Source organism: Ipomoea triloba, chromosome 1, assembly GCF_003576645.1.
Source record: "Ipomoea triloba cultivar NCNSP0323 chromosome 1, ASM357664v1".
In the NCBI taxonomy this organism is placed as follows: Eukaryota; Viridiplantae; Streptophyta; class Magnoliopsida; order Solanales; family Convolvulaceae; genus Ipomoea; species Ipomoea triloba.
Window position 1 is genome coordinate 5,582,167 of NC_044916.1, and position 12,257 is coordinate 5,594,423.

A 12,257-nucleotide genomic window follows, 5' to 3' on the forward strand; every position below is an offset into this window, starting at 1 on the left:
TATATATATATATATATATATATATATATATATATATATATATATATATATATATATATATATATATATATATATATATATATATATATATATCTCGGTCACATAACATTTTTCACAAGACCAATTGCTTGTATATATGTATTTGTAAATTATTAGTTTCTTAATGATATTTGTTTAAATTGCTTATAACCTCGCATCAGGTTAAAAAAAAATTTAATTATTAATACTACATATATAGGTAATATGTAGATAAATATTATTAGGTAAAATTAAGATATAGGACTGTAGAATCACTCTAATTATATTTCTTTGTCAAGAAACTTAATTATTTCCTTAATTCACCATTTCTACCTTCTTAAAGAGGTGGAAATTGGACATTCAATTTAATGCAAAGCTTTGGACAGATGGAGATGTCACTTTGTCAGTCCACCCATGAACAGATGACGCCAGTGCAAGGTCAGTGTGTGCTATAAAAGCAAGGTCAGTAAGCTACATCTCTGGCATGTTTTAATGTGCAAACAATTTCACTACTAATGTGAACATATATAATGGTTTCAATCTACTGCACATAAAACTGAAATGGGAGCCGGCTCATATATGATTGAATCCGTTATGGTGTTATATATATATATATATATATATATATATATGAAGGGATTGATTACGAATAAACGTTTGCCTTGTAGTTCGTTTAGAGTTAATCCGACTCCTATTATTCATTGCCTGTGTGTTAAATGTTAAACTGTACCAGCTGGATGTCAAGACAGCTTTCCTAAATGGATATCTGACTGAGGATATATACGTAGCTCAGCCCAAAAGATTTGAAGATCCTTATTATCTGGACTATGTATACAAACTGGAGAAAGCGTTGTACGGACTCAAAGAAGCCCTAAGGGCTTGGTACGAGAGGCTAACTCAGTATCTACTACAACAAGGCTACAATCGAGGGGGAATTGATAAAACCTTATCCATGAAACAAATTATTGCTTATATGTGAGAATCATAATAAATAAATAAAAAACAAAAAAAAACGTAAAATCATTTGTAAATATTATAATTAGAGTTTTAAACTAATGCTAGAAATATTAATATTATAATTAATGAAGTATTTGTGTTTATGTTTTAATTTTATTACTAGCTTTAGGTTAAAATTATAATTATAATTATAATATTTGCAAATGTTAAAATTATAATTATAATATTTCAAATGGTATTTGTTCTTTTTCGCTTTTAGTATGATTTCCAAATATAAGCAATAATTTATTGGAGAACATAAATAAATGAAGCTTAAGATTGATTTCCTAAATCCAATCTATAATTATATAAGGGAAAATTGTAATTTATGCTCATATTTTATTGAGCAATTAAAATGTCCTTTCTCAATTTTAAGTGGTATAAATGTTGTTCCTGAATTGTTTGAACGTGTGTATATATTGTCGACTCCCATTTAGACAATTCAAAATTCATGACAACATTCATACTACTTAGAATTGAGGGGTGAAATTTATAATTGACCTATAAGAGATGGACATAAATAAATTTTTCTATTATATAATTTGATTAAACCTATTATATCAACTAGCTATACTTTGTTCATTTAAAAAAAAAAAAAACAAAGCTAAGATTATGATATACAATAATTTTTTTAATGAGATCTTCATTCATTAAACAATAACATAAATATTAAACGATGAAAAGAAAAAACAAAAAGAATTTTCTTGTGAGAATGAATAAATGAGAGTAGGTAAACATAAAGTTGAAAGAAAGAGGTATGGGAATTAAATAATAGAGTAGGCTAACATGCAATGTTCCCCATGGTAGAAAGCACAAAGATGGGATAAAGAATTAAAAGATGGTAGAACTAAAAAGATGATATAAAAAGAGGGTTAAAATTAATAAAATGATATATATATATATATATATATATATATATATATATATATATATATATATATATATAAAATAAAAAGCAATAGTACTTGATCCGTAACCCGTTACACGCTATAGTCCATTTGTTAACAAGCAAATCACGTATAACCATAGTGAAGTTAGTTAGTTTACTTATTTGATAACAACAAAATTGCAAGTTCGACTCCCAGTAGAGCTATTCTCTAAGTTGATTAGTCTGTTGAGCCGATTAACTATGAAAAATCTAGACTTGTTTACCTCATCGTGGTTCTTTATCGGCATGACTATTCCCTAAAAAATAAGGGTCCTGTCTAATAATTCAATTTGAATCTTGAAAAAAAACAATTATTATATAAGTACAAATATAAAATAAAATGCAATAAAAAACTTTCGTCAAAATATAAACAACAAAGAATACAATTCAAAGTTTAACTTCCGTTAAAATATAAACATCAAAGAACACAATTCAAAGTTTAACTTAAAAGTGACATTCTTCGTGTATATTTACATACAAAATAATTTCACCAAAATTCTGATATCAATTTTGTCAAAAATTTTAATTTCAAATTAAAAGTAATATGGAGACTGTAAATACATAATTATCAAGTATAAATATAATATGATAAAGATCAGAGCAGTTAGCGAGTTGAGGGAAAGGGAAAATAGAGAGCTTTTATTGATACTGGAATAATGTTCTTGACCTCCAAGAAGGAGATACAGAAGGTATATAAGTATATAACCAGAGATGAAAATGGAGAGCTTTCTCTTCTTTATGCTCTAATATAATGAATTATATATTAAATTTTTTTTAATATTTTAAAATTATGGGCCATGTGTTGTTGCTCTAAAAATTTAGCAGTTATTGGCACATTAAAAATTACATTTTCTAATCGTTGTGGTCAAAATATAAGGAGGTGTTTGGTTGGATGGAAAACATTTTTTATGTGAAAAGTTTTTATAAAAGTTGAGGAAAATGGTATTTTATGTTGCTTGGTCCATGGAATTCATTTTTCTTTGGAAAATAACTTCCTTAAAGTTGAGGAAAAAGTTTTCTAGTGTATTTTGTCCTTATAGAACATTAATATTCTTAATTACCTTAGACCAAAATATGTATAATAATTTTTATTATATTCTTATAATTAAATATATAATTATAATATTTAAATTTATGATATTTCATTGTATTTTATAAATAATAATACTTTAATTTAAAAGGGTCACACTTGTGTGAGACTGTTTCACGGATCCTTATTCGTGAGACGGGTCAGGTCGAGTCAAAGCACCGTGCAAATGTCATACTTATATGTGCAAATATCATACTTATATGCTCGAATATAACACTAATCAAAAATAGAATTTTTGCTACTTATAAAAGAAAAGGTAATACATTTTTCATAATAAGTAATGTTGACAAGTGCCCCTTACTTAGAAGGGCAAATATAATACTTTTGAGGAAAAATGTAATACTTTTAAATCGAAATGTAAAAGTATTGTATATTCCCTTAAAAATATTACATTTACCCTTATAAGTAACAAAAATTTTATTCCTGATTAGTATTACATTTTAGCATATAAGTATGACATTTATGCATATAAGTGTTACATTTGCATCTTAACCCGACCCGACCTGACTCATCTCATGGTGAGACAGTCTCACACAAGTTTTTGCCAATTTAAAAATAACTATTACTTGAATTATAATTATCATTTTGTAGGGTCATTTTGATTTTTATACTCATTATTCCTTACCATTTCAATTACAACAAACAATGAAATCAATATTTTCATTAATTTTTTTTTCTACCAGCCAAAAAATAGAATTAATATTTCTGATAGAATTTCAATTGCATTCCCCTAAAATATTTTTCACAAACTAAATGGCTGTAAAGAAAAAATTTTAGTATTAAAAATTCACATTATACACATCAATTGTGAAATATTATTAATCTTTATACACATCACCACACATATATTCGAATTGAACAATAATCCTATTATATTATAGGAAGAAAAACAAAGCATATTTAACATCAATACCAAAGATTATATATATATATATATATATATATACTCAAATGTGGTTGTGCCTTCCCGTGCAGTCAGTGCGGTATACACCACTATGTAATGTTAGAAAATGCACAACAATGAAAATATAGAAAAACACCAAAAAATACACAACACACCCAAAATAATGCATCATAACTCCCATGTCCCTAGTTGTGCATTTTTTAACACTGTGTGGTGTATACATACCTAGTGGTATGTTTTTTGGTGATACGTACCTAATGGTGCATATTTGTGTTGTGCATTTTCTAACATTGAGTTGTGTATATTTGTATACATAGTGGTGCGGCTGCACTGACCGGACGTTAAGGCGCGGCCACACCCGAACTCAAATGCGGTTGCGCTTTTCTATGCGGTCAATGCGGTATACACCACTAGTGTTAGGAAAATGCACAATAGTGAAAATGCACAAAAACACCCATAACTCCCCTGCTCCTAATTGTGCATTTTCGAACACTGTATAGTGTATACCGCAACGATCGCACTGGAAGGCACGATCGCACCTGAACTCTACTATATATATATATATATATATATATATATATATATATATATATATATATGAAGAAATAGTTGTAGATCTTTTTCAACAATTTAGTTTTCTAAAGGTCAAATTCAAACAAATCAAATTAAAATCAAATAAAAAAATTAAGAAAAAAAGTACCTAGAGTCGAATAACTTTCATCAAGTACAAAATTTAAAAGTCACTTCCATACTTATAAGACGTTAGCCCCATTCCTCCCTTTCCCATCCCCTCCCCCTACTATCTCTATAAAACCACATGAAATCATCTCTTCCTCTCACTTTTCTTTGAACACTAAACACAATTCCCTAATTCTTCGTCCCTGCTCGCACTCACCGTTGCCACTCTCCCTCATCATTGACGATCACACAACTCTAAGTCATTTTCCTTGGTCAGGTATTTTTTTAAAAAATGTTTTTAATTTAAAAATTATTTTGAATTTTTGGGATGAGCATGATATTATTGTGAGTTTTTAAGAAAATTATTATACATTTTTTTTATTTATTTTGTAGTATTTCGAATTATTATGGATATTTGTGACTTTTTGTTAATTATTTTGATTTATTTATAATTATTATTAATTTTTGTTAATAATTGTTAATATCTCATGTATCTCGTGAATTACAACACTTATTGCAAATGTTTGTTAATTATTTTTTATTTGTTTCGAATAAGTGGTAACATTCGTGTTTTTTTCTTTAATTATTGTAAATTAATAGGGAATATTATTGTTAGTTTTTATCAAAACCCGTCATAGAAAGTTTTATATTTTTAGTTTAATAATGTGTTTTTTATAAAAAAAAAAAAACAGTTTTATTAAAGAAAATTTCCGTGAATATGTTTTACTATAAATTAATTTAAAAATTGCTTCCGCGGATTTTCTATGTCATTTCAAAGATTGTTATGTTTACTAGTTAGTTCTTCATATATATTTCCCTTCTTATATTCATTTGAATGCTTAATTAACAACTTTCGGTCCCTACTCGCGCTCACCATCTCAACTCTCAGTGATGAATGCGATAACGTTATTAAAACTTGTCATGAAAAGTTTTATATTTGTTTTAATATAACGTTAATAAATATGGGTGTATAGGTTAGTTTTGCGTTAAATATCTTTTGCAATCAATCCTCAACGTAACCATCAATTAACAATCAATCCTCAGCACTCTCTCACTCTCTCTGCCTCTCTGCCGTCGACAGGTAATTCCTCCAATAATCTTACTTTCGGCACTGTATAAGTTTAGGGTGTAATATAAGATATATATATGCTCTACTTTTGTTACTCCCTATATGAGGCTTTAGATCGATGTATTTTTGTTCTTTCACAAATTCCAACTTTGAGTATTTTTTTTTTGGCTTCTCTGTTCATCTTCTGCTTGGTTATTGTATATGTAGTTTCATTTGGCTTCTTCTGGACTGTCTATCTCAACTTCAGATTTACTCATTTACACAACATATATATATATAGGCAAGGTTACTGATTAATTATATTGTATTTTGTATTTACTAATTTATATATAGTGAGAGAGTGAGACAGTGAGTTTATTGATTAAAACCTGATTTGTTTGATTGTGTGATTTGTTTATGTGATACAGTGAGACAGTATGTGTACTGATTTGTTTATGTGATACAATGAGACATGGAATCATATAATGTTGGTTCTTTATTGGTTTGCATTGTGCTACATATACTTAATTAATTTTATTGTTCAGAATCATATGTTTCCATCATTTCCTTCCTCTTTGTAGTTATAACATTTTCTTCTCGGATCGGTTTACAATTTCCTCTAATTGTAGAATTATGGCATCTGCTACACAATTGGTATGCTTGTTCTATTCGTTGATATGCTTGAGCATAGCATTGGCTTGCTCAAATGACCACTTAGCCAATGTTCCAAGAACACTGCTCTCCGATAATGACAAAGGAGCTGGTAAAATTCTCACCATTTTATGATTTGTCTTTAATTTTCATAATATTGCCTAGTAATTGAATATGACTTTTTAACCTGGTAATGTAGTATGCTTGGATGGCAGCCCTCCTGCATACTATCTTGATAAAGGAGAAGGCAAAGGGAGCAATAATTGGTTGATTTTTCTTGAGGTAGTATATGCAATAATTTAATTTGTTCATTAAACTTTGAGTATGATTATGCAATTTTTATGTTATTTGTTTTTTATCTTCATGCAATTTTAATATTTTTTTTTACTTTTATTTTTGTACAATTTTAAGGGTGAAGGTTGGTGTTTTACTGCTCAAGACTGTTTGGACCGTTCCAAAACTAAATTCGGTAGTTCAACCCAAACAAATGTCAGTATGGACTTTGGGTCCATATTAACCAAATATTCAAAATGGAACCCTGGTATTAATACAATGCAATTTTACGTGTTTTGGTATATATATTTTATTTATTATACTTATACTTCAATTTTTAAGGAACTTAACTTTTTGATCGATTGAATATTATAGAGTTTTGCAGCTGGAACAGAGTCTATATTCACTATTGTGATGAATCCTCTTTTACAGGAGGTGTTGAATCTGTGGTAAGTTTTTTAAATATTTGAGATAAAATTTTATCTGATTTTTAATTTACATCTACACACATTTTTTCATGTTCAGCATTATATTGTTTTCATCTTTAATAAATTTCAGACTAATAATGTAACTTACCGTGGAGCACGGATATTCAACGCAATAGTGGATGATTTGCGTCAAAGGGGAATGAATAATGCCCAAAATGTATTTAATACTTTTTTAAAATTTTGTTTTTCTCATGTATTTGGCAACATTAGTAATTGATTATTAAATAATTATTGTAGGCAATTCTTGCTGGAAGCTCTGCCGGAGGCTTAGCTGCAATTCTACATTGTGATCGTTTTCGATCTTTTTTACCTGAGGCAGCCAGGGTGAAGAGTCTTGCTGACTCCGCCATTTTTATACACGATGTGTAAGACTATTTATAATTAATAATAATATTCATCTAAAATTAAATTTGTGTATTTTGTAATAATATAATTAGATGAGTCTAATTAAATCGTTTTACGTACAATAATTTTTCAAGTATTCGATAGTGGGAAACAAGACTTTTGATCGTGTCTTTCAAGGATTAATTGATCTACATGTACGGTGGACATCTTTTTTATACAATATAATGAATAATATAATACTATAATGATAATTTACACACTCATTAATTATTTCTTTAATTAATAATCTGTAGGGATCTGCCCCAATGCTTCCATCATCTTGCGTTCCAAAAGTCTCGAAACCAAGCTTAGTAAGTATATATATGTTTATTAGTTTCATACATACATTCACTGTGATACTAATTAATTAAATCTAATTAACTTAACTTATTAACATCCAGTGCTTTTTCCCACAATACATACTGAAAAGCGTTGCAAGAGTCCAGGTTAGCTCTATCTATCATTATATAGATGCATATTATAATTTGACCTTATTTTAATATTAATATGCTTTTATATGTTTTAGATTCAATCTGCTTTGTCATTTGAGCATCTAGCTTGCCTAGTGAACAAAAATTGCAGCTTGGTTGAGATGACTGCAATTCAAGGTTAGTACACTAAATACAATTAATGACATAACATATTAAGGAAGAAAAATATAGTAGAAAACATTATTTAAATATATTAATGAACTAACAAAAAATAATAGTCTTTAATTGTTTATCTATTTGATGCAGAATTAAGACTGGAACTACTTGATGCATTACCAACCGCAAGTAGTCCTTCTTTCAGAGGTATTTGGCTAACTAGTTGCATCACTCATGATGTGACTGAGTTTTCTTGGGTTGCTTCAAAGATGATGCGCATTGTAGGCAACAAGGTAATATTAATATGTTAATTGCTTTTCATTGATTAATATCCCAAATCTTAATTTTAATTACCAAAATGACCTATTATAATATATATTCATATTGATTTGTTACATTATATTTTGCAGACTTACCCCCAAGTATTTGCTAATTGGTTTTATGATCGGTCAGCAATTCAAGTCATTGACTTGTCTACCGAAGCAAAAAATTGTACTGAATTTCAAATTCCTATATACCCACCTAATGGACCTTGAGCTAAATGCATATTGTATTGACGTATATTGTATTGACGTACGAGTATGATGATGAATGTATTTCTGAACAAGTTTTTTTCAAGTAATTTAAAATTCTATTGTACTTGTAGTTTTCTCAATTACCTTTGTTTTTTATAGTAGTTACGGAGTATAATGTGTTTTGTCAATGCATTCTCAAACTTTCTATTCAACAAGAATAATGAGATATATATTTTAGGGAAAATGGTCAAATAGATTTTTAAAAAGAAAATTAAATAAATCAACTTTTTGATAAAAATTTAAAAAAAAAAAATGCAACACATTAGCGGATTTAAAAATGCTGAAGGCCTCATCCTAACTGAGCAACATGAAATCCAAAACGAAGCAGTGAATTATTTTTCAAAGTTATTCAAAGCAGAGGACTGCTCAGAAATTAATGATCTCTTGGATTTTATTCCAACGCTTCTTTCTACAAACGACAACCAAACTCTTTGCTCAGTTGTCTCCCTTGAGTAAGTAAAATTAAAGCAGCCATTTGGGATTTGGACCGGATGGTTTTTCGGGAGCTTTCTTTGGTTGTTGTTGGGATATTATAATATATCAAGTCTGATGTTCATATTGCAGCTCAGGAATTTTTTGCAGGAGTCCCTATCCCCCAAGCAATAGCATGTGCACAAATTGTGCTTATCCCCAAAAAAGCAATAGCATGTGCACAAAGTTTTAAAGGCAGCACTTGAAGGATATGAGCATGCATCAGGGCAGGCCATTATGCTCCTCCATTAGGTTGTAATTTTTCAAAATATTTAGCTTTCAACGTTTTGGTTAATAGGCTGGATGGATCCTTAATTGCTTCCCTAAAAGTGCTAAATTAAACTCATGAATTTGCTTGAAATTTAGACCACCCATATTCTTTGGCTTGCAAAGTCTCTCCCATTTCATCCAATGAATTTCCCCTTCCACCAGTACCTGTTAAATTAAAAATGATTTCAATATCTTGACATGATGGTATGATGGAATCAGACAACATTCCGTTGATGAGAACCTTGTAACTTACTGTTACGTTGTCACACACATCATAATCAACTCAATCCATTTGTGGTCAAAACCGAGAGTTGACAGCATGTATCAAAGAAATTCCCATTCCATTCTATCGTATGCCTTGGCCATATCTAGTTTCAAGCCTGCCCAGCCAACATGTACATCCCCCCTGTTTACGCCGTAGATAATGCCCTGCCTCGGCTGCAATGAGGATGTTGTCTGTTGTCTGTTATCAGTCTATCTGGAATGAAGGCACTCTGAGACTCTGAGATGACCTTTTTCAGAATATCTTTCATCCTATTGGCAATCATTTTTCCCATAATCTTGTAAAGGACATTGCAGAGGGCTATTGGTCTGAGATCTCCGGGGTCCTGCTGTGGATTGTCCTTTTTGGGAATTAAAACAATAGTGGCTGCATTCACATCTGAGGGCATAGTTCTCGAATTCAGGCAGTCAAGTAACGTCTGGACCTGCTTTGATGTTTTTTGTGATTTTAGTGATTCCAATTTTTCCCTTACTGCTTTGATGTTTTTTGTGAATTTTGAAACTTGTCACCACCTCAACATGTAAGTCTTGTAGCGCAAAAAATCAATTTCTCTTGCAGATTTAAGTGATCTCCTTCTTGCCATGCTCGGAGGACTATCTTCTTGCAATCATTGTCAAGAAGCCATGCATTCTCAAATTTGAAATATTTCGAATTAGAGCTTCTGTTAGAGATGGTGCTATTTAAATCCAAAAAAAAATAGCTGTGTGATCTGAGCATGAGACAAAAAGATTATGGACTGAAACTCTGTTGAACATTTCACACCAAGAGGAGTTGCCAATTGCCCGGTCTAATCTTTCTTCAATCCAATCCGGAGAGCCTCTACCTCTTTCTACAGACACAAAAATGGCCCTCATAACCCAACTTCACTCTAATTCTCTCTGCTTGCACTTGGTCCAACAAAGTTTCCATTAAGAAGACAGATTCGGGCTTCTTATCGGACACGAGGTCCTAGAGTTCATGAACTGTGCACGGGCGACAGTTCCAGCTTAATGTACGCATTAGGAAGGGCGGGCCTGGGAACCAGTACCCGCCAAGAGCAAGTTTTTTGGATTGTCAACAAACATAGTATAGAGTCGCTGTTGCTAATTAACCGCATCTCTCTATTCAATTCTCTTATACCTTGATTGACCATAGTCAAATTATTGAAATTTATAATTTATTGGCTAAAGTGTTATCCCGCACCATGAACCAATCACGATTATTCATCCCGCATCATGGTCTTCAATAAGTGATTATTTGAGTCATAAACCAATTTTTTTTTGCACCTAGCATTTTTTGTAGGTTTCCGGGGTAAAGTGTATGACATGTCGTCGGTTTGAAAGCTGATGTGGCTTATTTGTTAATGACTTGGAATAATAATAATAATAATAATAATAATAATAATAATAATAATAATAAAACTAAGAGTTGGAAACAATAAGCGCTAGTTTTTCTACTGTTTGAATCGACGACACCCAACACCAATTTTAGTTTATTACTATTATTATTAGGAATTTGGAAGCCTGGTTCGACGTGATGCTAGGTTTATACCCAGCCCATTTCACCCGGTAGAATTGCCAATTTGAGTGGGCGTAGAGCGTGTCTTGGTTTGAAAAATTCTTGCTGCTATCCTTCATGACAGAAGCTTATTTTAAGTTGATATTTCTCTGGGTAAAAAATCTACTTTGCAAGCCTTAAGTTGATACTTCTCTGTATCTTCTGCATACAAATCTACTTTGCAAACCTTAGCTGGATTAGATCATGTTGCTGTTCTTTGTGAAGTTGTGGATAGTGATGGCTCTATGGCTAGATTACCAAGGCTTCGTCAATTTGCATAGCCTTCTTGATTGTACAAACTCAATTACTTCCTCCACTTCTGCGCAAGTTGGGCGAACCCCATAGCTCTGTCAAACATGAATCCACGCAGAAGTTGTCAAAAANTTTTTTTTTTTTTTTTTTAATATTTAATCTTACATGTACTCCATCTCATTTGATTAAAGCCATGTCATTAAAAAATAAGTCCAAATCAGCAGAAAATTGACACCATGTCATAATGTTTACCGGAAAACTTACAAAAAAGGCTAGGCGCAAAAAAAAATTTAGTTTATGTCTCAAATAATTACTTATTGAAGACCATGGTGCGGGATGAATAATCGTGATTGGTTCATGGTGCGGGATGACATTTTAGCCTAATTTATTATATATGTCAGAAACTTAATAGTGAATGTTGTCAACCTAGGAATAAGAGAATAGAGTGACGAGAGTAATGATTCCATCCCACTTCGTATTTTCCGCTTTGCTACGGGCGTAAAGCTTGCTTACCCTTACTTGTTGCAGAAATGTCTGATGGAGAGGAGACCCCCGCGATCATCCGGCGCTTTAAGAACCGCGATGAGAGACCCCAGCACGGGGAGACCAACCGACCGCGCGAGCCTCAGCTCCCCCGGCGCAGATGCCGATTTTGCGCAGTCGCCAGAGCTCGGTGTCCACCACGACAGATGTCCCGGCGCCTGGATTCGGGCCCACCGCCCCTCATGGGTGGCCCGTTAATGTCCTTCCCTCATATTTTGTTTGCTCAAAGACCTTTTAAGCCTGCACCACCAACCTTGCGATCTAAGTCCTCTTCGCCCGGGC

At 31.5% G+C, this 12,257-nt stretch overlaps 2 protein-coding genes across 2 annotated transcripts; both read left to right on the top strand.

Annotated features, from left to right (window-relative positions):
* Positions 1–6,295: 6,295 nt before the first annotated feature.
* Positions 6,296–7,443, top strand: LOC116017659 (pectin acetylesterase 11-like). The gene is made up of 5 exons (XM_031258315.1): positions 6,296–6,425; positions 6,513–6,579; positions 6,972–7,035; positions 7,145–7,231; positions 7,312–7,443. The coding sequence occupies exons 1-5, from the start codon at positions 6,296–6,298 to the stop codon at positions 7,441–7,443; spliced, it is 480 nt and encodes a 159-aa protein (XP_031114175.1).
* A 34-nt stretch (positions 7,444–7,477) lies between these two features.
* LOC116012923 (pectin acetylesterase 7-like) lies at positions 7,478–8,667 on the top strand. Its single transcript, XM_031252594.1, has 5 exons — positions 7,478–7,769; positions 7,860–7,904; positions 7,985–8,066; positions 8,196–8,338; positions 8,456–8,667. The coding sequence occupies exons 1-5, from the start codon at positions 7,725–7,727 to the stop codon at positions 8,579–8,581; spliced, it is 441 nt and encodes a 146-aa protein (XP_031108454.1). The 5' UTR covers positions 7,478–7,724; the 3' UTR covers positions 8,582–8,667.
* The last annotated feature ends 3,590 nt before the right edge of the window (positions 8,668–12,257 follow it).